Raw genomic sequence first — 26,611 nt, 5'->3', positions numbered from 1 at the left:
GTGCCGACGGATGGGAAAGTTTTCGCGTTAAAAGGAAAAACAACACAAAAAAACACCACCGACAAAAACACATCCAACTGAGTGCACGGTGAGAAAAACAGATCCAAGGCCATCTGGGAGGGGGGGAGGGGAAGGGAGCGAAAGATTGTGCCCGGAGGGAAGGTGGTGTGGTGCGAAGTGCGCGGAAAGAACAATAGTGTGATAGGGACATCGCGGAGACACCCGGGAGACCGACCTACAACCGACACCGATGGACGGAAGAAACCGACGGCGTCAATTTGGCGGCCCATGCCACTGCCTTCGGCCACTGATACGGCTCTGGGGCGTCGTGACAGCGATTGGTAAGTTGGTGCTTTCACCGTACGCGGAACGCAATAAACGGTGGGTATTTGTGGAGGGCTTTGTTTTTGGGTCGTATCTGCGCACCGGGCCAGTACGGGGATTTCGGTGTAATCGAGAGCTTTGCAATCTGATGTAATGACCGCACCAGTTCCGCTTGGGATACGCTTCCGCACAAGCTGGTGGTGGGGATTTTGTTTCGGAAAAGCTTCAACCGAAAAATAAATTAACGTTTAATATTCATAGCGTTTTGGGTTTGGTACGCGGCCACTGACTGTTCTAACTGAGTCACAGATCGAGTGGCTGCAATATCAATAACATTTTTAATTCATCAAACGCACTTGCCCGTGTTTGGGCTTTGACATCTGGACGTCTATTGTTTAGTTGGTGGAAAAAGTAATTATTTTGACAATGGTGTCAATAAATGGCTGGTCCCATCGTGCTGGGGCTATACCGGTCGTAGCAGTTAGCTGTACTGAGCTGAAGATTGCATCAATAACCTCAAGGATTCCAGGAGCTCTGCCTAAAAACGTTGACTTACACAGGGTTGACATACAGATAGGTGAATGGATCTGGCGCTGACCAATCGTACTGGGGTTATGTTGACTGCATTGAGCTGAAGATTGCATTAATAACCTGAAAGTTTTCAGAAGCCCTGCCTACAAACGTTGACTAACACAAGGCTTACATACAGATAGGTGACTGGATCTGGTGCTGACCGATCGTTCTGGTGATATGTCGATTATTTCATCTAGCAGTTGACTGTACCAAGCTGAAGATTGCATCAATTACCTCAAGGATTCTAGGAAACCTGTCTAAAAACGTTGACTACCACAAGGCTGACATACATATAGGTGACCGGATCTTAGAAGTCGTCCAAGCGGGAAGGATCTGGTGGACCGATTCTTCACTGGGTCAAAGATCAGCACCGACAACAGCATTAGATGTAGAGATTTGCTTTAGGATGTACTTACTGCCGGTAATTCTACAGACTCGCAAAACTTCTCTATGTCTTGAAACACCTGTCGCGGTCATTAGAAGCTGGAAGCAAACTGTCAAAAATCTATATTAGCTGCGTTCGAGGGGGAGATAATTGGTAGAATTTTCTACCGTCGTATGTGTGGAAGTAAAATGGACAAGCTCTAAGAGTTGTACGATGAACTCACTATCATAAAACGTCTTTGAATCGCCAGTCTCCGGTAGGCTGGTCACGTCAGTAGAATAATACCGGACGATCCAGTTCGTAAAGTCCTTCTAGGTCGTCCACATGAGACGTGATCTTGAGGAGGCATGGTAGACCAATTTCGAGATGGAATGATCACGTTTATGAGTCCGTCAGAACGGATCAGCTATTTGATTAGCTAAGAGCGATTTAGAGGACCCCTCAATAGGTTTAAACTCACGGACCTCACGGATAAATAGTTGCATAAAACTGGGCTTATGTTCTTCTCCGCTCTGCAATCGGACATGTCCTCTCCAGAGACCTCTAAAGGTTTTGGTTCTGTAGGATTCAAGAGATTTATAGACCTTACTATTGCACATACAAATTTTGAATTAAATAATTGAAAGAGGTACGTATTTATTTCTCCATGGTACATCCTTCTATATTTCCACTCCACTCAAATATGTGGGTTAATGCATACAAATATCCACAACATGTTCTTGTTGGGCGGTGTATGGACGTGTAGCTTAACCTTCGGTCTAATGCACTGCAGGTTGAAGATCTAATCCCATTGGAGTGTTGGTCTTTTTCTGTCATGGAATAAATTAGATTATCCCGGGAAAGATGCCAGATCAAGTGTTGGCTTTTAGAAGAGCAGCACCTCTCGTAACACTGCAGATTGGCCATCCAGCATTCAGATGTTCTACAGCATCTCCTCATCAACATCAGTGTAGTAATATCACCAAAGATGGAGATCAAACTTTCGTCTGAATACTCTCCCTCTCTTATGTAGAACTTTTCCAACTATGTGATTAATTAAATCCTAGAAAGTCTATAGCGCAACTACCGAACACCACCAACTTCATGTGCTTTTCACATGCTGCTTTATGGAATCGAAAACCTCTTCACACTAAACATGTTACAGCATTGACGTCCATTTCTTGTGAACCGGAACAAGAGCAACATACTGGAAACAAGTTAATGCTTCAAAAGTTCGCTGAGAACTAACTGTCTAGGGACGAACAATAAAAAAAAAAAAGGAACTGGAACAGTAGCGTATAGTATCACTCGTTGGCATTTGTTTCCACCAGCAGCTGTTGGCGCTGTGTTTTCAGTACGTTCCGGCCGGTGTATTACTCAAGCTGCAAACTTTTAACGAACTTCAATTGTAATATCCGGGAAAAAAAAGGTATGGCAAACCATTTATTGTGCAAACCAGCGCTTCAGATGGAGTGGACCGTTTCTGCCAGGGGAGCTGGGAACGTTTCCTTTTTCGTCCAGCGCTGACGCTTTGCCTTGCGTTCACTTGCAATGTGGAATGATAACATATATATGGCACAACGTGGCATGAGCACGTGAATGTGCTTTGCGGTGAAGAACATCGCCGTTTCTAACTAGCGCGAATCATTCACCGGTGATTTTCGCGTAGTCCGCTTCAGACCTCTTGACCATACCGTTCCGTTCCGCCCCGAGTTTTCATAAATGGCACGTTAATTTATGGTATGCTTGACGCAGTGGCTGTGCGAAAAATATTTTTTTCGGAATGTTTCCCGTACACTGTCCGTAAAAGTTTGCGCTATTTGAAGAAGCATTAACATTTTGCAGCATCCGTCCGATAATGTACTCTCCGTTTCGTTGTTGCGCCGTGTTCATTAGACGGTAAAATATGACCTGCGCCGGAAGGTGGGCGAGCCCAATAGGAAGACAAAAGCCCACCAAAACACCGTCCTGCCAATGATCAAGGATCAGGCATTGTGAGGGTTTCCCCCGCACAGGCGTACATGTCACCCGGTTGGTCATCAAAGTTATTTATCGCTTTCGAGCAAAACTTCTAACACTGGCCTGATGGATGCAAGGACGGGATTTTTGGCTAGCTGGCACCCAAATCTGTGGTCAGGCTTCCCGTTCCCTTCCCGGGGGGGGACACGAGATGTGGGATTATTTTTTTTTTTAAGTGGGGTCCACCATGTTCGAATGCAACCGTGAACTGCCGATTGGCTGGCAACACTGTACGTGTATGACAGCTGTACGAGTGTGATTCGGCTCGAGCATTATCTGGCAATGGTAGCGAACTTTCGTAATCTGATGGTACCTTACGGATGCTGAACTGTTTTAATGCAGTGAACTTTTCAATAAATGGGAAACATAGCATAAAACATTCATACAGTTTCTCTGAAGCAACTTACCCACCTGAGGCGCTTAAAGTTGCGATATTGGCATGACATTTTCATCTCAAAACCGAATGCCTGTCGAAGGTGATTTTAATATAACGCCGTACCGTGCGGGTGGTGGTTCAAAGGGTCATTATTAGAATGCGTCTTTCCGTTTCAGGCGTTCCTTTATGTCGTATGCATTATGTGCGGCGTTGTGCTGATTGATAGATCACGCCATGCATCCAATCGTCGATTTGCCCAGCATCAAAGGGACATGTTCACTTTCGGAGCATAGGAACCTACACACAGACACACGTCATCATCATCATGTTTTGGTGAAGAGACACTTTCATGTGTAGTAAACAGAACCTTTGTAGCTCGTTGAATATTAATTCCAAACACCGCAAAGAGCACAACGGTAACAACGGTCCAGACCAGACCATATTCGATTGAACCCGGTACACGCGTCCCAGCGGATGACGAAGCGTCGTTTATCCGGTCTGGCCATCGTATTATCCGCTTTATGCTACGATGATTTCGAGCACGATCAACCCGGGGCGCGCTGCACACAAATGTGAGACGCGTGCTTATGCTTTACGAGCTTCGGGTAGAAAGCCCTCGCTGACAGCCCTAATGTGGAAATGTTAAAGCGTAACATGCTTGCGCAATATCCTTTAAACCAGCCTGGAACTGGAAGGTTTTTGCACAGGGATTACCAATCCGGATGCTTCTGCTTTAAGAACACAACTTAAAACAAACTTCTGCTGAGTGCAGTGAGTTTTGAAAAAATGCTTTTTCCTCCGTCTAGTGCGAATACTTCCGAACCTTTAACCGAGGAGGCAAAGCATTCCTACCGCATTCATGGTACAAAATAATTAAAGAACCGAGTGCACCAAGGCGTAAGATACGATTTTCTACACGTTGCGCTCGCCTCGCCCCTCGAAAGCTCCACTGCCAAAGCTCGACTCGGGCTGTATACACGCTTCGTTTCACGAGACGCATTTTTCAATTATTTTGGCAACTGAAAACAGCCAAACGAACTGAACGTGAGGCATGAAGTTAATCTTTGCTTGCCCTGTACTACTTTGTAGCCGAACTGTAGCCAAAAATTGGACCAACCGACCAAGAAGTTGCCGTCGGATGCACTCGGCGATGGTTGTTTTTTTTTTTTGTCTGTGAGTCTTGGCTATACCGCTTTTACTTAACCTCTTTTTTTGTATCCTTGTGCTGGGAAATTCCGACTCCCCACCGAGCACATAAATTACTCCATTATTTACGATCGCAGTAGCACGCGCGACGCAGTTTAGGCGTATAGAATTTTTTTGCAATCGAGATCTAAGGAGCCGTTGGGGAATTTCGAATGGAAATACGGGACCAACCAACTGTCATGTCGAAAGCGCCCGCATACACGTAGTGTAAAGTTTTATCGAATTAATAGGCACAATTTACAGCGCAAATTCTCGAAGGGTGAGGTGGGAATTTTTCCGATCAAATTAATAACCTTTATTTGCGCTGTTTTTTTTTGCGCATCCACACCCGTTTGTTGGTGTGAAATTGGCAATAAATAAACTCGACTTTCTATACCGCCATCGGTTCAATGCCGCCGGGAACCATAAATCGTAGCGTTTGTTGGCTAACTGCAGCGATGCAAACGTTTGATTGATGGTTTGGTGGAATATTTTTCTAATGATCGGGTGGAAAAAAACCCCTCCCTAAGGGGCATTGGGAGGGAGCTGAAAAGAGACCCCCAGCTAAAAAAAAAACACCTCCCCCAGTGATGTGCGACAGCAAACCAGTCAATTGCTTGTCGCATAGTAAAACTCTATCCACTGCAACCACCAGCACGGCAAGCGGACGCCATTGACCTATGTGACCTATGCACCCTTGCACCTGGTTTTGCGTACGGGTACGTCATACCTGTTTACCGTCTTGAAAAATGATCTTACATCTTCCACTGGCGACGCTTTAGACACGATCAATTAGCGGGGTAAACAACATGCAGCTACAAGCCAATTACAACACACCCGTCCGCAACGAAGCTGTTGGTTCGGGTAATGAGATATTACAGCGCATCGCTTTGTCAGCATTTGTACCGCGCCACCAAAGTCAAGGCGCACGGACCACCTCGGTTCCTGCGATCAAGCTCAAGGGCGCAAGGAAAAAAGGTGATTCTGAACCTCGCCTTGTTTGCTCAGTGTGGGTGGGTGTGCCGGTGTAGTGTCCTACCCCCGCTGAATTGCACAAGAATTGATGAGACACCGCAGCGAATGGCGATCCGGTGGAAGCGGAAGGAACGGTTCAATTGGCAAAACGGATGATATTTGTCAAGTAAAATGACATCCGTTGCTGATGAAATATTGGACATACGTACCGAGCGGTGATGATGTGCGTTTGTGTAAGGAGCGAAGGACACACACACACAGGGACACAAACGTCCACAAAGTGCAAAACGAAGTAAATTGCAGCAATTTGTACGACATTTGCCGTCCCGTAAAGCTGTGTCCATTGGGTGCGGCATCTTTTCTTTCGGCTGCACGGAACGGAACAGGCAAAGACTGTGTGCAGCCAATAGCTGTTCCTACCGGTTTATGGTTTGTGGTGGTCGACCGAGCGACCGAGACCCGGTTCCGGTGAAATAAGGTATGAAATAAAATAAAGCGTAATAGGGTACCAAAAAATCTGCTGGCAAAGTTCGTTTCGGAGATGGTTGAACCGTAGGAGAATGGAAAATGTTTCACGCTAACGCACGGCTCTTTCGGTGCATCCAGATATATTTCGTGTATGTAAGATGTTTAATAGGCCATTAAACAGTTTCCCCAAACAAGTGCAAGTTTCCAGGCAGCTTTCTGATACGTCGCTAAAACGCACGGCAACCTTAGACAGGATTATACAGTGAAAGCTCTTAAAACTTCCCAGGAAAAGCATCCTGATGCTGTCGTCTAAATCGCGATGCAGCTAAAGTCGTTACAATTAATATGATTTACCAAAAAGTTGCAAAACATCCCATGCCCACCGTACCACGCCACCTCACGGACTGCAAGTGTGAATCGAGAACAGAAAACAGGGAATCGAAAGAGACACTTCATTCCCGATGCTGCTGTTCCGGCGGTAGATAGCACCATGTGCCGGTTCGGCCCCGAAAAAGTCGAAAGAAAATGGTTTCAAAATACGACACACAAGTCTGTGCACCCCGGGAGGGACATAAATTTGAAACTTGAAGTGGGTCCAGGTGGGTGGGCGTTCTCGACCCTACCGGGCGGCACTACCCGGTGTGCGCGCTAGTCGATCGAAACAAATGAAATTAGTTCTCGCAAGGAAGCGTTCTACCGTGCCCCGGCACCGTGCCTTGTCCTGGGCCGTGCACGAGCCACAAAATGGCTGCCTCCCGAGAACCGTCGAAAGCGTGCGGTAAATTACAAATTGTACAGACACATGGTGTGAAGGAAAATCTGGGCAAAAGTTTTTGCGCTGCAAAGAGACCCAGTTCTCATCGGGGCCGAAGAACGGGATGTCGTCGGGTGGCTAACGCATACAGGGTGGTGTTGGCAAAGTTAATCAATCACTCGATGGTGTGAAACGTTGTTAATAAACCACGGTATCTAATTTTTGTCACAGCTACCCCCGGTCGGGATGGGTTGTACGGTGAAAAGTTGTTCATTTGCTATCAGCCGAAACAGGGATGGTTGAGATGATAATGAATACCGCAACATGCCGTAAATATGGAGAACTGGGGGAGGTAAAAAGTAGAACCGTTACAACAGGTGACCAACGAAGGTGGATCGCCTACGGAAAAAGGGTTCGGTGGTGATTGTTCAGCTTAGAATTAAATTATATGACCGGGCGAAGAAGAACGGTCAGCGAAGTGAATGCATTTCTCGTTAGGAAAGTTTCAGTACAGTGCTCTTCAAAACTATAAAACCACTTGGATTTTAAAGTATTTTCCGATATTTAGAAATAAAATCGTGGCGATGTTGAGATACTAACAGCACGTGTTCCTGAATTTATGCACATGCATCGCACATTTTTAATCTGGACTGCATTATTATCGTTTAGAACATTAATTCACGTTTACAGCACATTATCTTTGAATTTCCTATTCGATTATTTATTTGTCCATTCGTAACATTAGTAAAGAGAGTTTTCTAGTTCTTCTTTATGGGCACAACAACCTCAAGAGGTCTATGTCCGCCCTTTTCGACTATCTTTGACTTTTATTTACCTCTAGCTGGATAGTCATTCACCCGGTGCTGGCAGGGCGGCCTCGTAGTGTATTAGTGTGCAGTGTCGTGTCGTAACTGCGCCGGTCTTCACACGACAGGACCGGTCCACAATCCTAACAATCGACATTATGCCGACTGACTATACGGCTACGGGTAAATTAAGTCAAAGAAAGCTAGAATTGACCTCTTGAGGTTGTTGTGCCGATGAAAGAAGGATAGTCATTCCTGTCTAAAGGGTATTGGACCGGAAGGGATTTTGGACCGGTCCTGTCCCAGGCTATAAAGAGAATAAACAGTAGAATCAGACGATATTTGAATTGATACTGTTTTGAGTACATGGATTTCATAAGAGAAATCCTTGAGTAAATTGCTATTGTCTAATATGAAGCAAAGGCTACGGGAATAAATTAGAAATAAATACCTAAAATTTAAAGACTTTAACTGTTGATTTTTATTAATAACAATTTAATGTAGTTTTAAAATGGACTATTTTTCGCATTTTGAATGTCTCTCTTAAATACATTAAAAATAGTTTCAAAAAATACAAATCACGTGGCCTAAGCTTTAAACATCTCCAATTTTTCGAATATTTTTTTTAACTAATATGTGTGTTTTAGGGTAAAGGGTGGTTCTCTTATTTTGGAAAGCACTGTAATAAACCGATTCGAAGCATCGAAGCAAGCCATATTTACGGGCAGTTTTCGAAAACCGATCAGGCGGCTACTTCGATGGCAATATGAAGATTGCTTTGCATGGGTTGATTGTGTTGGTAAAACTTTTCCACTAAAGCTCAACTCACAGCTTAACAGCGTGTGCGTGATAAACTAATTAAACTGTTTCACTCTAGCCGATGTTCGAACTTTTCCAATTCACTAAACACAAACTAACCCGGTACCCGGTCTAATCACCAGCATTGCATTCCGTTCGTCCGCTGAAAGCAACACGTCAACTAAGGAATGTAAACCTATTTAGTGAAGCGATCGTTACAAGATGCAACGCTTTGCGAGTGAGCTTGTGAGAGATGTGTTATGGCCATGGAACGGGGAAGTATGTAAAATTCACATACTGTAACGTTCGCGACTTCGTGGACCGGATGTACCAAACCGTGGTTGCTCACTAGCTTTCATCTTCCGGACCAATATTTGAAGCAAAAGCATTTCCCTAACCAACGATCTAGCGAGCAACGCAACTAGGAAGCGGTCGTGTGGATGTGTGTGTGTTGTGCATCTCAAGTGCAGGCAAAACCATAAGTACCGTTCCCACAAACAACGATGGCACGGGACGCCACAGGGCAGCACTGGGTACCGGCCGAACGCAGTCAAACAGATCCACAAAAAAAAGTGTTCTTAAGAAGCGCAAAGCTTAATGCGCCATGGAGAAAGCAAGGAAAAAGGGTAACGCCGCCTGTCCTACGCCCTGTGGGATCGAGGGCGTGAATGGCACGCGACGACCGTGATGGAAATTATGTATGCACTTCAAAATTAAAAATGTATGCCAACAGAAAAAATAGAAGAACACGACGAGCGACTGTGGCAAACGTGCGGGAGAAACGAAAATCACACCACTAGCGAAAGGACGTAGGGCCGTGTTGGGTGTGGACCACGCGGACTGTGTTTTGCTGCCGCCGTTGGTTCTCATTTTAACATAAGGCAAAGGGATTTAGCCCCTTTTTGTCATGTAAGGTCCCGTGAGGTGAAAAGAATGTCGCCTTCGCCAGTGCTACACTGCCCCGCGTGAACCGGCACTGGCGACACGCTGAGTGGTTCTAATTTTTCGTTTACCTTTTGCCCCCCTCCTTTAGTAAATGCCTGCGTGTTTGCTGGCATGCCCGGCTTTGTAGTGTCCGGGTCGACTCCTTTTGCCGTAATCGTACCGTAGGCATCCATTCAGATTCATCATTAGAACGAGCGAATGGCAGGAGGGAGAAAAAGAAGCGTGTGCCTTCAGCATTCAACACAGCGAGGATTTCTTTGGAAGTTTTCGAGGAGCCAGGAGCGTTACACCCGGGAGGGCGCTAGTTTTTGAGGAGTAAATTGTGTTTTAACGATGGTAGACCGTTTTAATTAGGATTGCGTCTTTTTACGACTCGCTCTGTGTATGCGAACAGGGTGTATGCAACAAAAAAAATGGTAGTGAAAAGAAGTTTACATGTGTTTTAGCAAATTGTGCATAATTATGGAGCATGCGAAGGAATTAAAGCTCCTCCTGTATTGGGCGGGGAGGGGGCAGTTTCTTAACGATGGGGTGGAAGTTGTAATGTACCTTGCGTTCGTAGTGCTTTCGTGAGCGGAAATATAAGTCAGCATAATGTACGCTTCTTTTCCGTGTGTAATGATGTTGCATTGTTAATTATTGTATGCGGTACATGGGCACAACATTGGAAATAAATTGTGTATTACGTGAAGAGTTTGTTTGTAAAATGGCACGAAATTCATTCCAAATTTTAGTGTTTGAAACATTGACCAAAAGTTTAATAAACGGAAGGATTCCTAATTATTTTTGTTCACTTATTTTTGGGCCCTAAATAGAGCATTGTTGTGATCTCGTCGGGAATCGCGCTGTTTTGTCCTGGAACTATGGGCTGGAGTACGTTTTCCATACAACAACGATTTGGTCAAAATAGAATCTTATTTCGCTTGTGGAAGTTGTTAGATGGTCTAAAGCACTTTATGAATTTTACGCAGTTTTTTATTGGGAAATTTTTGAAATTCAATCCCTCGTACGCAGGACTGACTATCTAGATACGAGTAAATAAATTCAAAGAAAGCCGGGAATTACGGTCCTGAGCAAACTCCTGCGATTGAAGTCCCACTAAAGAAGAAGATGCTTTTGGAATGATATGTCTAAGATCTCCTAAAATTATAAAATAAAAAAAGGAGAATCAGATGGTCATATCCTACTTTTTCTTCTTTTTGAGGCGTTAAATAATATTTGAGGTCTCAATACCCTTTAATAATGCTAGTTTTGCTACCTTTAATGTCTAAGTCTAATCGTAACGATATTCACAACTGATTGTCTAAGTTTAAACCGTTTAAAGTGACAAATACCTCGTGCCTTTGTTGCTCACAATGCAAATTTAAACATATTTCAATTAAATAGGTTTAATTTACGATAATTTTGTAAGTATTATCATAGTATTTGCGTAAATATCATAAGAATTAGGATATCAAATTTAATTCCTTCGTTTCACTCGTTGATGTTACTTTCTTCAATAAATTAATCAAACTATCAGTAGATAATATTAACATTTATTTAAATAATTGTTGAGAATGGACGATTTTTAGACGAGATTTTCCACACGACATAAACGGATCATATGTATTATCTGGCACAATTCAAAATATCCCAGAAATAATTAATACCTCAACTGCATCGCCAATTGATTTACGATAATTTCCTTCACGAAAGCATCTCATCATCTTCCAGCTAGGCTTCACCAATGGCAAAGATGTTCTCGACTTATGTGACCTTTTCCATTCTGTCCCTTCCCTTGTTATCGCTGCCACCATAAAGAAGTAAGTGTGGTAAGCATGCAATGAGTGTTCAATCGTTTGGAATAAACCGTGCCAACAGCATAACAACCGGTTGCCGCGGTTTGTCGCGATCGGTTGCAGTAGACCATCGATTGGAAGACACACACATTTCTCCGTGTCCACCGTTCCACCATGTTTCAACCCCCGCAAAAAACACACTATTGATTTATCGAACAAATGTGTACCAAATACAGCAAGTCCCGGTTATAGAACGGTAAGGGATCCCCTTCCCTCACTCGGGGTGACTTGAAGCTTCAGAGTGTCATTATTTATGTGCTAACCGTGTTGTCGCCTGCAGTGGACGGCTGGCTATCTGCAGAAACTGCGCCCCAAATGTACCATAAACCCACCCACCCATGGGTGGGTGTGAAGGTTTATTAACAATTGCACCGGAACACGAGCTGCAACGGTGCGGCAACGCAACCAGACAGCTAAAGGATGATGCATTTCTATGCCTTAGTTTGCCACCTTCATTGGCCATATTGTGTTTCTGTGTGCCGTGATTGCGACGGACGGGAGGTGTGGAACACTGTGACATCAAAAGCTCTGCTAGTATTTAAACATTTACTGTCGCCTTTTGTCGACACGTCAACCGTCATCCCGTTGCATGTAGCATCGCAGCATCCCACTAGCCCCCCGGCAAACCCTGCATTGTGTTGATAGAGGCAGGGGTGTTGTTCATAAATAAAATATCGCCACCCCTGATCCTATTTCCCATTTCGGTATTGTCATCTGTATTCTAGTGTTTTTTTTTTGTCGACTCTGTCCTCCCATTCGCCGGGAGGGAGGAGAAAAAATAAAATAAAGGTAAAAAAGTAAACCCTTTTTATGCAGGGTTCCTGGCCTGTAGAATCTGCTCTACCGAAATTTAGTATAACAAATCCGATGATTTATGGTTTCGTTACGGTTTCGGGGTGATAGCTAGCTTTTGCCGATCGCGATACCGCGTTTGGGGGGTGGGAAGGTAATGTTTGGGAACATAAAATCCTGTTATAAGCTTTTCTGGTTCGGTTCGGGTTGGTGTTATTGCCTGTTTTTTTTTTTGCCCACCCGTTGTTGTGTGTTCGTGTGCAACCCCTAAGGCCAACGGCCTTTCCGCCTTTTTTCGGTGATACTTAGCGCACACGCACGCTTCAAGTGAATACCGCCATTTCGCCATTTCGAGTCCGTTTCCACCAAGCGGCGCTAAATGGCATCCTTGCTGGGAGGTTTTTTGTTGTTGTTGGTTCTGGTTGCTTGATGACACTGCCACTGTAGTGGTAGCGTGTGTTTAAGTGATTTTGATTTAAGTGATACGTTGACATGTGACAGTGGGACAGTTCGTGTCTGCACATATCAACGACGCCACGTGCATGATGAGATAACGCATCACGGCGAGTGTCCTTTTCGACTCCCGTGGGGATCGAAAAAACGGATACACATGCCGACACACACACACTGATTCTTCGGTACGGCACAGGCAAACGAAACGTGCCTGAAGTGGATGTTTAATGCCCAAAACTTAGACAACCACCAGTGAGTTGATTAAGTTTTCGGTGGAGTTTATGCGCTTTTCATGATTTATAAAATGACATGTTAATGTTCTATTAACCGTACGCAATGGCGCAATCTCATCGCTTTTATCTATTTAACAAAAAAAACACACACACACACACCTAATAGCTGCTCTCATATTCACAAAGGCGCTGGATCGGTGCCAGCCAGTTCACGCTTAGGGTTTTTTGGTGCACAAATGGAGTATTGCTAGCATAATTCGCCTGTCATTTCCCGTTTTGCTCATAAAAGTATTATTCAAAGGTGGTGTCACTGCAGTGCATATCCTGGCCGTGGGTATACCGGCAGACCGTATCAACACACACAGGGACCGGGCGGAAACCAACATTCAGATAACGGATTCAGCACGATCAAACGAAAGTGTGCACACAACCCGTTCCAAACCTCAGCCCGGCATTACCGGGGCGACATTAAGCACTCGAGGGTGCGGTGCAAGTTGCACGGAATTGTTTAAGCTTGCATTCCACCGTCGCTCTCCACCGTCAGCGCACCGGGAGCGCATCTGTGGCAACGGCTGGTAGAAATTGTTTCGCCAAACGCATTGTTGCTATCCCTGCTGACAGCGAGCATCACCAGGGGTGGGGCCAGGGCGTGGTAAGAGATGCTGGCCAGATGGCGGAGGGAACGTTAATTTCTGTTTCTCAAGAAAGCATGGAAGCAATGTTGAAAATCTGGTTCAAATTGCATCGTGTCAAAACTTAATTACGATGACGTTGCGTTCGGGTGGATGGAAGACCCGAAACGGGGCGGGACGAAATATTGAAACACTGTACCATTTCTACTGATACTTTCAGTACTCTGTCTGCAGTTGTCAGTTTGTGCAAAATGTGCAACGCAAGCAAAAGAGAGAGAGAGAGAGAAAAAAAAACAGTTCACTGTTTGTAAACAGTTGCGCCTGACAGGCGTGCTTGACAGGTGAGTTAAGTGGAACCGAACAGTGTTGCCAGCGGCTTAAGTCAATAAAAATAAAAAAAAAAACAGATTTCAATCCCATCAAGGTGTTTTAACTGTTGTAAGGTTCGCCCACACAGCACTGTGGGCTTTGTTTTATGAAGCGTGCGCTTCGAAAAGCTCCTTTGCACCGCTTTTTCAGGCTTTACCTTACCGCCCTGCTTCGAAGACTTTCACGTACAAAAGTAACCGATAACATCCATTAGGGGGTTTATTTGCTTGCCGAAAACTAAATCCATTCCCACTGATGACTTGAGCGTGGTGGGACCATCCACGGGTTAAAAAAAGGGAACAACTCGGCGGGTTAGTGGGGTTATAAAACGGAAAAGAAACCACTACGGAACGGAAACCTGTCTGCACAGGAAGTGAAGGTACGCTTAACAATAACATACATACATTTGCCGGAACGGCAAAAAAAAAAAACCCCTCCCCGAAAAAGTGGACGATCAATTTGTAGCAATGAAAAGTTCCAATTACCGTGTACGTGCGAGTCGGCCAACCGGGGAACTGATGGCGGGCTGTACCGTCTTCATTGTGCTGTTTTTACTACTGCTTCAAAATACCTTTTTTCTTTTTAAAAAACTTAGTCTCGGACACGTTTGTTTGGGACAAGACGTGTGCATGTGTAAGTTGATTTGCGATTCAACTGCTAATGGCATGATGTGACCGGAGGATCGTTAGTGTAAGGCGTTGACTTCAAGCAACTATGCGAAGCGTGTCGATGCTGCTTTGGGCCTGGTGAAATGTTGAAAACAAACTGTAACTCACCTTCAGCGGGTACTCTTGGTTTACTGAACAATTATGGGAATTAAAAGTTAATATGCACCAAGTTTCATCAGCCTGGTAGCACACCCAACAGTACGCTAGTGCATGCATTTCTTAATGAAACGATAACTTGCCATGTTTGCAGAAGGGGAAACCACAGAATCTACTCAGCTGATAGCCTGTAGTCCCGTAATGCTGTTTCAATAACTGAACGTTTTTCCCCTCCCGTTTTCTTTTCTTCTCTCTCTTTTCCAGTGGTCAGTGGCGTCGGGATAGACATAATGGTGCACGGTTACACTGCAGGTGTTTATATTATGTAAGTTGCTTCCCCCCATTTCCTTCCCCGGTCCCCATGGCACATCCGGCAACAAAAAAAAAAATATCCTGTCCACCCTCAACACGCACCACGGTGGGGCACACAAACGCACGCAGCTGTACACTCCCAGCGGGATCAGCAACGTGGGATGGTCGATTGTTAAGTTTATCTTCCGAAGATACGGACCCCGGATGGCACGGCCAGCGTGTTCCGTACAGTTACCGCACCCTATTGCTCGCACCGAAATGGTGCAAGTTTTTCGAACGCTGCAGCCATTTCTCCATCCCCTTTTTCCTGTTTCCGGTCTTCTGTGGACGGTACGGGCGCCATGTGCTTTGGTAGCTTTTGGTCAACACCGTAATTGCTTTCTAACCGAAGGAAGGTACTTGCATACATCGCCATCGCTCCATCCCACTCCAGCATGGTGGGTAGCTGTTTTTCTCTCGCTCGTACCATCATCTTCCCGAACGGGTTTTTTGGGGTTAATCCTGGAATGCGGGGCATTCCAACTTCAACCAATGCTCGATGAGTTTGTAACTTCCCAAGCGCGTTAGACGTTGGGCCGGAATGTTTCGGGAGTATGCCGTTGGGCCGGACCGTGCCGGAGTGTATCGTGGAAGGTATTAGAAACCCACACTTGTACCGATTTCCCCGGTAATGGTGCTGATCACCACCAGGTACGGTTTGTTAAGCCGTTTCGCACGTTTGCCACAAAGAGGCTCTAATGGGGCTCGGTGTTTTGGGAGCATACTCAATGCTCTATCGATTGGGGAGATTTTATGTTTTAGTGATCGTAGTTACTTTGTTGTTTCAAAATTTCCTTCTCAAATTTTGTTTGGTTTAGGTTGAAGAAAGTCGACTTATAAAAATTCTTTCTTAATCTTGATTAGTTTGCGCTGCCGTGTGTTGCACCTCAAACTCCCAACAACTCGAATAATAAACAAATAATATAATTTTGAAGTTTCCTGGTCTAATTGCTCAAAAACATCCAATTTCTAGTGTCTAACACTTCCTGAACTGCTTCGTCGCCATCTGGCATCATATTTGTACAAGATAGTCTGACGGCAGAGAGAAAAAGTAAGCCCTCCGGTCAGTAAGTCTCTCGCATACGATATGCAGTTCATACGCATCGTTTGCTGCGGTTTTAATGCATCATTAATTAATTATCTAAGCCAAACACTAGGCACGTGCCGTTCGACCTCTCCAACCACCCGCCGTTGGTGCCTATCTTTGCTTCGATTCGATCCAAACACTTTTCTTGCCGTCGTGAGGAGCGTTGGGACCGGGGAATACCTCTTAATTACACTCCCCATGCCGTAGGGAGATGCCCTTTCATCGGACCTGATCCGATGGGGGGTTTTTTTTCCGTTGTGTTCGCCCATGCCACACGACACCGTCACCGTAATCACCGTAATGAAAATGACCTTAAAAAAAACAAGCTGAACCTCAACTGTGGGAAGGAAATTTTGCTGACCGTGCTCAGTCTCTTTCTGCAAGAAGTGCATTTCATCATTGCACCGTTGCGTCGTCCCTTTTGCAGCATCTTTGTCAAGGAAGTAGAACTCTCCCAGGTGCCCCCGTCTAAGCCCCCCCATTTTCCGCTTTGTGGCGCTTTCTTTGCTGTCCTCGTGTTGCTGGTCCGCTGTAACGAAAAACCGATCTTTTCATTACGATTCTATTATTTTTCTCGACTTGCAGCTCAAACTTCGAACCCCCCCGGAACCAAAGTTTTCTGTTTCTGTGCCGCGGCAGCATTGCATTATGCTGCGTCTTGGGCCGGTGGTTTACAACGGTTCATTTTTATTTCCATTCTTTACCCCCCCCCCCCCCCCCCCCCCCCCCCCCCCCCCCCCCCCGTACCTCAAACTGCCCATTCGGTGTGCTGTATTGTAAATGTTTGCCGGTTTTGTTTCACTTTTCTCGTTTCAGTGTTGCCTCCGTAGTTATATTCTTGCTGGAAATCAAATGGCTCTTCACACTGTTCATCGTGCTGTGTACAAAGTAAGTTGCGCAAGCGGCCAAGCATTGCTCGAGCATTTTCGTCTGTGCTTTTTTATTCCTCTTCTTCTATCTAGCAACAACTAAATACCTAGCTCCCCCCCAAAAAGAAGGGGACCGCCAGCGTTGGCAGAGAGCAGAAATCATTCCGATTCTCCGAAATTCTTTTGCTCCAGTGTCTCATTTCAAAGGCAGAGGGGGAAAAACAAAGCACGGACACAAACAAACAAAAGGAGTATCGCATCGCAGCTTCCGGGGGTTTGGGGAAGTTTTAGCGATGCAAACCATTCCCGCAGGCGCAGGCAGACGAAGCGGTTTTCCTTAAAGTTGTATTTTATCGACTAAAGTTGTGCGTGGTGGATAACAACACGGCTTCTCAAACTGTGATCGTTATCTATTGCCGTTTGGTTGGAGTTGTATTGCAGTCTAAACAGTGGTTTATGTAGTAATTCTAAATATTCACTTCAAATTGACACAATTGGGGCGATTATTTATTAATAATTGTAATGAATTTGAGAGGGGAACATCCGTAGGCGCAATATGCGTTCCTCCATACGACATGCAATAATTGCTAATTTTAGCAGCAACATCCATCACTCGGCACACTCGGCTGTACCGTGCAATGGTGCACAGCTTCCCTGCAATGCATTTATCACTGGTGCTGATCAAACGTTTAGCCATGGTGCATGCAACGCAAAACAATAGGCTTCAGCCCGGAAGGTACGAGCGTTTCCATTGTTTCACCCCGTTTGGGTGGGCCTGGATTATTATTATTCGGTCTGTCCCGGTTCCGCATGCAGGTGCCATGAGTGTGAGTGCGGGGTGTGAGCGGGTGTGTCCTTCCAGTAAATTTAACATTACATTAAATCTGCTCACTCATTCATTGCCACTTTTACATGCTGCAGGGGTGGGGGTCTTTTCCCCCCTTTCCCTTGGCAGTATGTTCGAAGCTTTTTCGTAAATCATCCTTTCTACCTCGAAAAGTAAAAAAAAACCAAAACAAACATCGAGCAGCATTTGGAAGCTGCTGTAGTTGAAGGTTTACTTTACTGTCCGGATACTGTTCATCCCTGTCCGCTGGAAACGGCACAATCCTCTACCGCTAGCGCGTAAAACTGCATAAACAATGTGCACTTAGTGTATTATGTGAGAGTAGGTGTGTAGGTGTGGGATACGTTCGCGCCAACCCGACCCAAAGTGCAATGGCAGTCGGTCTCCAACAAAAACCAGAAGACCTAGGATTCGTTTGTTCGACGTCATACGCTGCCGGTGCCATAAACAAATGTCACGCCAGCCCATCGAAGATGTGCGGGAGTTTGTCTTGCGTTCGGCAAGTTCCCACGTTTCGGGGATTTGGGTGGAACCGCTTTTCGGCGGAAGATAATCTATCACCGGGAATTGGAAGGGCGGCCATACACTAGTGGCGATAAATGTAATGGCACGCTTCTAAAGAAACAAGCTTTGGTTTGGAATAGCTTTCTTGTAAAATACAGATCTTCTTGATATATTTGATTTATGCCTAATGCATTATAAACACTATTTTTAATTACATAGTATACCAATATAGTTTAAAGACCTTAAAGACCAAAGAATTTAAGTGAACCTTCTATTTAACTTGAGGTTGGATATATTTACGGGGGAAAGCTAACTTTTCAAGTTCAGTCCTCTCAGTCAGTCCTCCTTTATCTGGCTCAACTACCTCAAGTGGTCTAGAGGTCTACCATTTCTAGTGTTCTTTGACTTTATTTACTCGTACCGTAGCCAGATATGTCAGTCTTGCGTACGGAAGATTATTCTTGATGGGATTTTGGACCGGCCCTGTTGTATGAACCCATTGATCAGGCATTTATTTTCAATATATGGCTTTACGAGCACTTGCGTAGCACCGATTTTAGATCAAATTTAGAAAAAGAAACCCAGGACTACATGTTTGTCATGCCAACAACGATTGTTTAGTAAATGCTTTAGCTAACCCATTATATCTCTAATTGTGAAATTTTACACACAAAAATATTTTATTTATAAAAAGCTGAACTAAACGGTTCAGTTTAATTTCAAAAGGTATCAAATGATAATTTAAGAGTGCCATTGGTTCCAGGAACATTGGCCGCTTATGCAGTAGTTGGTAGTGTTCAAATGCACAACCTGAACCATATATTTTTTAACAAAATTCGAAGCAAACAAAGAGAAAGAAACACATTTTTATGGAAAAAATAATTTTAAATTTTTGAAATGAAATGGAAATTTCAGGTTTCTCGAGTTCTTTTGTGTCATTTCTGGAAAGAGCTACACGGTTTCATGCCCTTTAGATTAAGATTTAGTATCAGTGAGATGAAATGGGGTGATGTTTAGTAACGATAACCTTCTTGGTAAATGATAGAAGAACATGCACTAACAAGCCTACAGCACATCTCTCAGTAGATTTGTAAAGCATTGGAGCCGATGGGAATTCTCCAGAGCTAATACCTGCAAAATTCAACCAGTTCTGCCTATAGCCATTTTGGTTTTAATTATAATCTCACTAATTGATAGAACCATTCTTGAGAAAAGTTCACTTTCATACACTAAAGAATACATCGATGGATTACACCGTAAAGATTTTGAATATAAATTAATCGAATTAAATGTTTGTAGATCAGCTTACCCTTTCGTATCGTTTGGAATTTACCTTGCTCGTTCGGGGGTTTGCTTAAGACTAAATTACATTTATTCAGGTACTTCGTACACTAACACTAAGCCCTATTCTAATCCTAGTACTATCACTAACATTCCTTACAAAAGATGTATCGCCAGTTGCCTACCCACAGGCGCGAACTCATTTCCTTCAGTCACGCATTAGTAAACAAATAGTGGTGCGTTTATACTTATTTCCGCCAGTGTGTGCTTTGGGCCTAGTGTGCCCGCCAGCAAGATTCCCAAACAAAGGTAGGGAAAATTTCGAACGATGTCCCGGATGTGCACCTACCAGTGTGCCGTAAATATCATAATCCTTTCATGGCGCAATGGAACATTGGGAACTCGTGACGTGAGGGCGTTACGGGACAGCTTCCGACAGCTTCAGTCAGTTACTTTCAGCGGTTACAGCGTGCCTGGCACCATGCTGTTTTGCCTGTTTAGACGCTTGATGGTCCACAAACCACACCCTCGGCCGCCTGCACGTCGAAGAGATCATGAGTTATGATAAATTGCGCATGTTAATGGCAGCGAAAATACACCGAGGGTAAAGAGCCACCCCAAAATCGAGTACTTAAAGGCGATGTATGGTGCGTACGGTAGCGATTTTAATTTACGATCGTTGTAATCTCCCAGTACAAAGTCTGAGTGGTTACGCCCTTAATCACATTCGGTGTATAGTTTTACAATTTAAATAAAAGTCTTTGTTTATCAAACGGGGAAACAATCACGACATGGGTAAACAGTTTAATTTCATTCTTTTCCCATATCGCACCCACCACCGCTACAATCGATCACGTGCTTGAGTATGTGGTTCCAACCCGTACGAGACGCTCTTTTTGATCTTTCCTTTCTTTGGGCTGTGATCCCACCGAATGTGTCGGTCTGGCCATCAAATTCACACATGACCGCTTCCGAACAAAAGGACGCAGCCGGAACACGGAGCCAAGACACCGTGTGGTAAATGAGAATAAGGGTGCGTTAGCAAACAAAACAAGGGCTACTTAAATAGTTAAAAGTTCTTTGCACTCGAATAGTTTTGTCCGGAGGGGAGATTAGTTTTCTCTAGTGCCTGGTGTTGTGAGGTGGCATATTCTGGCCCACACTGAGCTATCCTTGCCGTACACAAATATTGATATTTTGGGTAATCATTCAGGAGGCTTTAACATGAAGATATAATTTATTACAAAATAAACGCGATCAAACACCTATGGTTACTATGGGAAACGGGGGAAAATAGTCCATGCAGCGTAAAAACCGTTTTGCAAAACCCATTAAATAGCAACCCCTGGGATGGCGCGTAAATGGTGTTGTGCACATTAATGACATTTTGTTCAGGCGTGGTCGATAATCAAATAATTACATGCAATTACCGTTGGCGCTCCTTTTAAGCTTTTCGGTAAATTGCTGCCGAATATCACGTATCGTCGTCACACCCAAGTGTGATTAAAAGGTTTTGATAGGATAACGGGGCAAAATGAGGATTGGAAAAGGTAAGCAGAGAAAAAGATTAAAATTAACTTATTGCATTACACGAAAGCTCTGCTCACGATTGCGGTTCGAAATGCAGTTGTAATGAGGTTTTTTATTTGATCCTTTTATCTTATGAGTATGCAACGATAAGCATTAATAGAAGCCATCTTCTCATCCACCCCGTTCCGGGATACTCCATTTACTACCGCTCATTTTCTCGTCTCTTGCAGCAATGACTACTCGTCCAGGTGCTACCAGTGCTGGAGCGTGTGCCGGTACTGTGGCGGTTGGCATCTGACCTTTCCGTACGTGGCCTTAGGTATAGCGCTCATCGTGTGGCCCCATCGGCTGTGGTTAAGCCACGTGGCAGGAGGGCTTTTAATAGGACTGGCCATGCTGCGGTTACTGACGGTGTGCAAGTTCCGACCGCACGGCAAGGACGATGAGCTGCTGAACCACTTTGATGAGCACGCTGACAAGTAAGTCTTGTTTAGTAAAATACGCGCGTACCATTTTACCGACCGGTGGTACATTGCCCCAGGCCGGTCGGCCCATGCGTTAATGTGGTACGCGCACGGTATCGCATCATGTTGGTGCGTTTGTATTTCCTGGAAAAAGGAATTAGATTACTGGAAAACTTTTTCCACCCCCGAAACGGCCGCGTGTTTTATGCAGCACACCGTATCAATCGAGATACTACTAGAAAGATGCTTTAGAGGTGTCACACAAAACCGAAAGCATGTTGCTCCAATGAAAGAAGTTTTGCAAAAAGTTTAATTCACCTTTTCTGCTCTTTTTATTTTCCTATTCGCAACAGGTACGACAACTTATCGGATGTTTTGGTGGATAACTCAATGCCCGAACCGGGTCACAGTTTGGAGGGTACGGGCAATGGTAACGGCAACGAAGAGGATGAGGAGGATGACGACTTGGCACTGAATGGCGGTGGCATGTGACCGGATGGGCCAACGCGCCCAAAATCGAAAGTTACCATCAAGAAGTGTATGAATCAAAATTACGAAAAGTTGGATAACGAATGTGATTGCGATGTAATCAAATAGGACACGACGGCACTGTAGACGATGCGGCGTATGTGTTTTGTAAATAAATTTAGCCAGTACAGCGACAGGATATGCGTGGAAATAAAAACGGAATAACATACTTCTTTGTCGGGATTTGGGAGTTACGAGTCCGGTATGCGCAGACCGGGGACCGGTCGAATACTGTGTTGAGAAGTTCTGCTAGAGCTGGTATCATTCAAATAAACATTCCAAATATGCATCACTCTTTGAAAGCTAATTGAAAGCGATCGATATCACACTAGAGTGTCCTTTCTCAATTTGCTTCATATACGAAGCACAACATTGTATAACATTGGATAACAAGTTTTAAATGAAGAAAATAAAGCGATAATCACGAACTTAGAAATGCCACAATGAAATAATTAAAACATACCTACCCTAACCAGCTTGGAAAAAATTCGGATTCACATTAGCAACAACACACACCTTATCCGATGTTTCATTACTGCTCCGGTTTGTTTCGTCTTATTCACCAAAGGTTTTCTTAACAAATACATGAAGTTGCGAAAGGTTTATGTGCTTTAGACATACGAATGCTTACCGTCCACGTCGGAAAGCTACACCGCTTGCCAGGGCGGTGTCATCGGTGTGGGGTTCTGGAGGTACGACATCACTACTGCGCTTACGCTGAGCATAAACGAGGACAGCACCTGTTTGGCATCGTCTGAAATCCGGGAGTTAGCAAAGCTAATACAGGAACAGTACAGCGCCAACCAGGCGCACCATTTCAGTTTCATCATCAACCCACACATTGAGAATATCATTCCTGCGAAGGCAAAAGGTTGATAAAGATGAGTAAAGTGTCTGCTTCATCCATAATAGTTACTTAATAAATGCATACCTAGGATATTCATGTAATCTGGCATCAAATCATCCCCTACTCCAGCACCTTGGTTGGCCGAGTCGACGGGTTTGTAGCGATGCACCTTCTCGGGGCGACGTGGATTAATGAGTAGCGTCATAGTGGGGATGAAAACTAAGCTGAAACCAGCAGAAAATATACTTAGGAACACAGCTGAACGGCAAATTGTCTATGCACAGTTTGGGTTTACTTACCTTTGGTCTAGCAAATAACTTGTAATTTAGCCTATTCGGAACACAATTTGTCGTGACAGCTGACCGCGAAGTGGCACCAAAATAAAGTGGTCATTTGACGTTTGTGCCCGCGAGAGAACAAATGAACGGATCAAAATAAAATAATTGAATTTCCGAACATATTCAAATTATATAAATAGACACCAATTTTACCAGGAAAATAAGTTAAAGGTGTTTGTTGTTGAATTACTCAAGCCCTTACATTCCCTGCATCGCCTATCCGTTGGTTAGCCACGCGATCAATCGATAGTTGAGAAGAAAGGCTGCTTCGGTTTGACAAATATTCCCTCGTAAAAGTTTTCTTGGTAAGTGCGCAACGTCAAACGTCATTGTTGATTATTTTTAATTTATTTTGGGAAAACAAGCAACAAGAAAAAAATACCCTTTCAGGAACCTTTGGAAAATAGCAAATTTATCACAGAGAAACATTACATGACCCAGATTGTGTAGCTAATTGTACACAACTGCGTTTTTCGGCAAATAAATTACCCACGCGCAGCAGGATTCAAAAGTGGCATAGCGTGCTGTGATGGGTTTTTCATTGAAGCTCAAAACCAAATCAGGCCAGCAGCATATTGTGAGCAAGCTGGCAGATACGACGACCGTCGGTGACCTTAAGACGCGTATCACCGAGCTCACCAACATTCCGGGCGATTCACTGCACGTGGTACTTGGCTTTCCGCCGTTTAAACCGTTGGACTTTTCCAACGAAGCCAGCCAGGTGCTGGCGTCGGGCATTAGCAACGGTGATACACTAATCGTGGAAGAAAAGTCACTGACGGAGGAAGAACGCAAGCAATTGGAAGCAGCGAAACGGTTGGAGCAAGACGAGAAGCTAGCAAAGGAACTAGCTGCCCAGGGCAGTGAAAGTAGCGGCATTCTACTGAAGAAGGTTGTTCCTTCCGACAATTCATGCCTATTCACAAGCATAGGTAAGTGGAAGAGCGACGGATTACGTAGCAAGAGTGCGCCGTTCTCGCAGTTCGTTTAACGCATTTTCCGCTTTGTCCCTTAAATATTACGTAGGGTACGTTATCACGGGAAAGGTTGACCCGGAAAGCAGTCAATACATGAGACAGATAATCGCGAGTACGGTGAATGCCGATAAGCACGAGTACAACGAAGGCATCCTCGGTCGCCCAAACGATGAGTACTGTGCCTGGATACTGCAGCCCGAATCGTGGGGTGGAGCGATTGAAGTATCCATCCTGTCCGCCTACTATGGTATGGAGTTTGACGTGGTCGACATCACTAATGCCATCATAAATCGGTTCGGTGAGGACAAGAACTATGGCATGCGTGCATTCCTGCTGTTCGATGGCATTCACTACGATCCTTTGTACCTGGAATCAACGACTGTGAGTAAATGCGCCGTGATGTCTCATCCGCATCCGCTTTTCATTGTCTAACGACCCATCGCACATTGCAGGGAGATGCACCAAAGACAATTTTCCCCATCGAGGACCAGTCAGTGTACCTACAAGCGGAGCAAATAGCCAAGGAAGCCAAGTCGGCACGCCAGTACACGGATGTGAACAAGTTCACTCTCAAGTGCATAGACTGCGACTGCTTCCTAAAAGGTCAGATTGAAGCGCAACAGCACGCGCAAAAGACGGGCCACATCAACTTTGGCGAAGTTTAACACGGACGAACACCGTGTCTGCGTGTTCCGTACGCGCTCCGTAGGCTCCCAAATTTTCTGTGTAGGTATTCAATTGGTGCAATTCATATTTCATTTCGGAATAGTAGGATTGGTTTTGTCCCTTCTATCCCACCTTCGTCGCTTTACGGTTGGCTTGTGTTTGAAGCACGCTTGCCCGCGTATCCGATGAAGCACAAATAACCCGCTCAGGTTTGGAAAATGCTCTTTTTTAGGCTTTGTTTTTGTGTATTTATGTTAACAAACGATGAATAAACATCACGTATCAGTTCGCAAGAGTTTCGCAACAATGCAACCCACCACACCATGAACTGGAGCTCTGAAGATTTTGCGAAAAGGGACATATCACAACTCAGTCACTGTCACTATCCGACATCGTATCCTTCGTCGCATCGTCGTCCTTCTTGTCGTCCTCTTTGTAGTGCCGATACTCTTTCTTCAGTTCCCACATGTTCTTGTGCGGGTTTTTCATATTGTAGTCGCACACCTCCTTGAGGATTTCCTTCAGGTAGCTGATCGGTTGCCTCGTGATCCTCACCAGATCCTTGATATTGTAATACTGATGCTTCTCGAAGGCGTGGAACAACATATCCAGTACCGCATTCTTATCGTCCCGGCTCTTCTTACCCTCGGCCTTCTTACGTTCCCGGTCCTCGATGTTGTGCTTGTGGTCCGAGACCGGTTTGTAGTTGTGCACGATCTTTTCGAGGGATTTCACTTGCCGGGCCGGTTGGGAAGCTTTCCGGATCGATTCGAGCTTCATCTTCATGTAGCAGTTATCGGCATACGGACGACATTCCAGCTTCTGAACGATACGGCCCTCCATGTACTGCTTCTCGCACTCGGGCACCGGATCGTCCCGGGTGGTCGTGGTGGCATGGGAGAACACTCCCAACGTTTGTTTGGTTACGACCGACACATCTAGCCGGTGGTCACGGGGAATCTCCTCCGCCGGGTCTATGTTTATGACCGCATCCGAAAGTGTGAGCGATACCTGTGCCTTCTGGCCGACTTGTTTGGAAATTTTCAGCTTCCCTACTTCGATATTACCCGGTGCCTTTTCCCACTTGTTGGCAATGTACTTCGGTACCTTGACGAGCCACACACCACGACCCGCGTTCGACAGGTCGAGCTCCTTATCAACGCGTATCGCTTCTCCTTCTTTGGCCATTCTGCGTCTGCGGCAGCTTTGTATTTCGTGGCGTAAATACGGAGGACAATCGAAATTCTGTGCGTGTTTAGTGACTGTACGCGTCCAGTTTACTGTTGGTGATGCGATTTTTTGACAGATGGTTTACTATGCGAAGGTGTGCGTGTGATCTGCGAAGGAGAAAGAGCGCCACATGGCAACAGACATACAGAGGGAGAAAGCACTATTTGTTTACATTTGTTACTTGCTCGATTTCACCGACCAAGCTCGGCTTTTTTATTAATGCTCAATTACTCAAAACAAATGTCTTTCCTGTGCCTAATAATTCGATATCAAACTGTTAATTTACGGACGGTCTTCACATGCCTTGTACACCCTGTCGGATGATAAATCCTGCGTTCGAATACGCGGTCACGACCGACTAGAGCCGTCCAAAGCTAGCCGTCGTGCACTTCTCGTTTGGAACATAACCCGATACTTAAACTAG

General features: G+C 44.9%; 4 protein-coding genes across 4 annotated transcripts; 2 read left to right on the top strand and 2 right to left on the bottom strand.

Annotated features, from left to right (window-relative positions):
- Positions 1-250: 250 nt before the first annotated feature.
- On the top strand, positions 251-22,093 carry LOC128713850 (uncharacterized). The gene is made up of 5 exons (XM_053808720.1): positions 251-341; positions 14,933-14,993; positions 16,923-16,994; positions 21,368-21,616; positions 21,955-22,093. Exons 1-5 carry the CDS (start codon positions 251-253, stop codon positions 22,091-22,093), a joined length of 612 nt encoding a protein of 203 aa, XP_053664695.1.
- Positions 22,094-22,776: 683 nt separating this feature from the next.
- On the bottom strand, positions 22,777-23,181 carry LOC128713310 (protein Asterix). Its single transcript, XM_053808171.1, has 2 exons — positions 23,061-23,181; positions 22,777-22,985 (listed from the first exon to the last, which is right to left on the bottom strand). The coding sequence occupies exons 1-2, from the start codon at positions 23,179-23,181 to the stop codon at positions 22,777-22,779; spliced, it is 330 nt and encodes a 109-aa protein (XP_053664146.1).
- A 662-nt stretch (positions 23,182-23,843) lies between these two features.
- Positions 23,844-24,956, top strand: LOC128711764 (ubiquitin thioesterase OTU1). The gene is made up of 3 exons (XM_053806650.1): positions 23,844-24,246; positions 24,341-24,672; positions 24,744-24,956. The coding sequence occupies exons 1-3, from the start codon at positions 23,844-23,846 to the stop codon at positions 24,954-24,956; spliced, it is 948 nt and encodes a 315-aa protein (XP_053662625.1).
- Positions 24,957-25,326: 370 nt separating this feature from the next.
- LOC128711893 (general transcription factor IIF subunit 2) lies at positions 25,327-26,145 on the bottom strand. Its single transcript, XM_053806781.1, has one exon. The coding sequence runs from the start codon at positions 26,143-26,145 to the stop codon at positions 25,327-25,329; it is 819 nt and encodes a 272-aa protein (XP_053662756.1).
- Between the last annotated feature and the right edge of the window lie 466 nt (positions 26,146-26,611).

The sequence above is a fragment of the Anopheles marshallii genome, chromosome 3 (genome assembly GCF_943734725.1).
Source record: "Anopheles marshallii chromosome 3, idAnoMarsDA_429_01, whole genome shotgun sequence".
Taxonomy (NCBI): domain Eukaryota; kingdom Metazoa; phylum Arthropoda; class Insecta; order Diptera; family Culicidae; genus Anopheles; species Anopheles marshallii.
This window is presented reverse-complemented; position numbering and strand designations above follow the sequence as displayed.

What these genes read in the sequence shown, in the direction of transcription:
- LOC128713850 (XM_053808720.1), top strand. Translation starts at nt 251, where the DNA reads ATGGACGGAAGAAACCGACGGCGTCAATTTGGCGGCCCATGCCACTGC. An exon ending in ACTGCAGGTGTTTATATTAT is followed by an intron (nt 14,994 to 16,922) that starts GTAAGTTGCTTC and finishes TTCTCGTTTCAG; the next exon opens with TGTTGCCTCCGTAGTTATAT. An exon ending in TTCATCGTGCTGTGTACAAA is followed by an intron (nt 16,995 to 21,367) that starts GTAAGTTGCGCA and finishes CGTCTCTTGCAG; the next exon opens with CAATGACTACTCGTCCAGGT.
- LOC128713310 (XM_053808171.1), bottom strand. Translation starts at nt 23,181, where the DNA reads ATGACGCTACTCATTAATCCACGTCGCCCCGAGAAGGTGCATCGCTAC. An exon ending in AGATTACATGAATATCCTAG is followed by an intron (nt 22,986 to 23,060) that starts GTATGCATTTAT and finishes TTGCCTTCGCAG; the next exon opens with GAATGATATTCTCAATGTGT.
- LOC128711764 (XM_053806650.1), top strand. Translation starts at nt 23,844, where the DNA reads ATGGGTTTTTCATTGAAGCTCAAAACCAAATCAGGCCAGCAGCATATT. An exon ending in ATGCCTATTCACAAGCATAG is followed by an intron (nt 24,247 to 24,340) that starts GTAAGTGGAAGA and finishes AATATTACGTAG; the next exon opens with GGTACGTTATCACGGGAAAG. An exon ending in TGTACCTGGAATCAACGACT is followed by an intron (nt 24,673 to 24,743) that starts GTGAGTAAATGC and finishes CGCACATTGCAG; the next exon opens with GGAGATGCACCAAAGACAAT.
- LOC128711893 (XM_053806781.1), bottom strand. Translation starts at nt 26,145, where the DNA reads ATGGCCAAAGAAGGAGAAGCGATACGCGTTGATAAGGAGCTCGACCTG.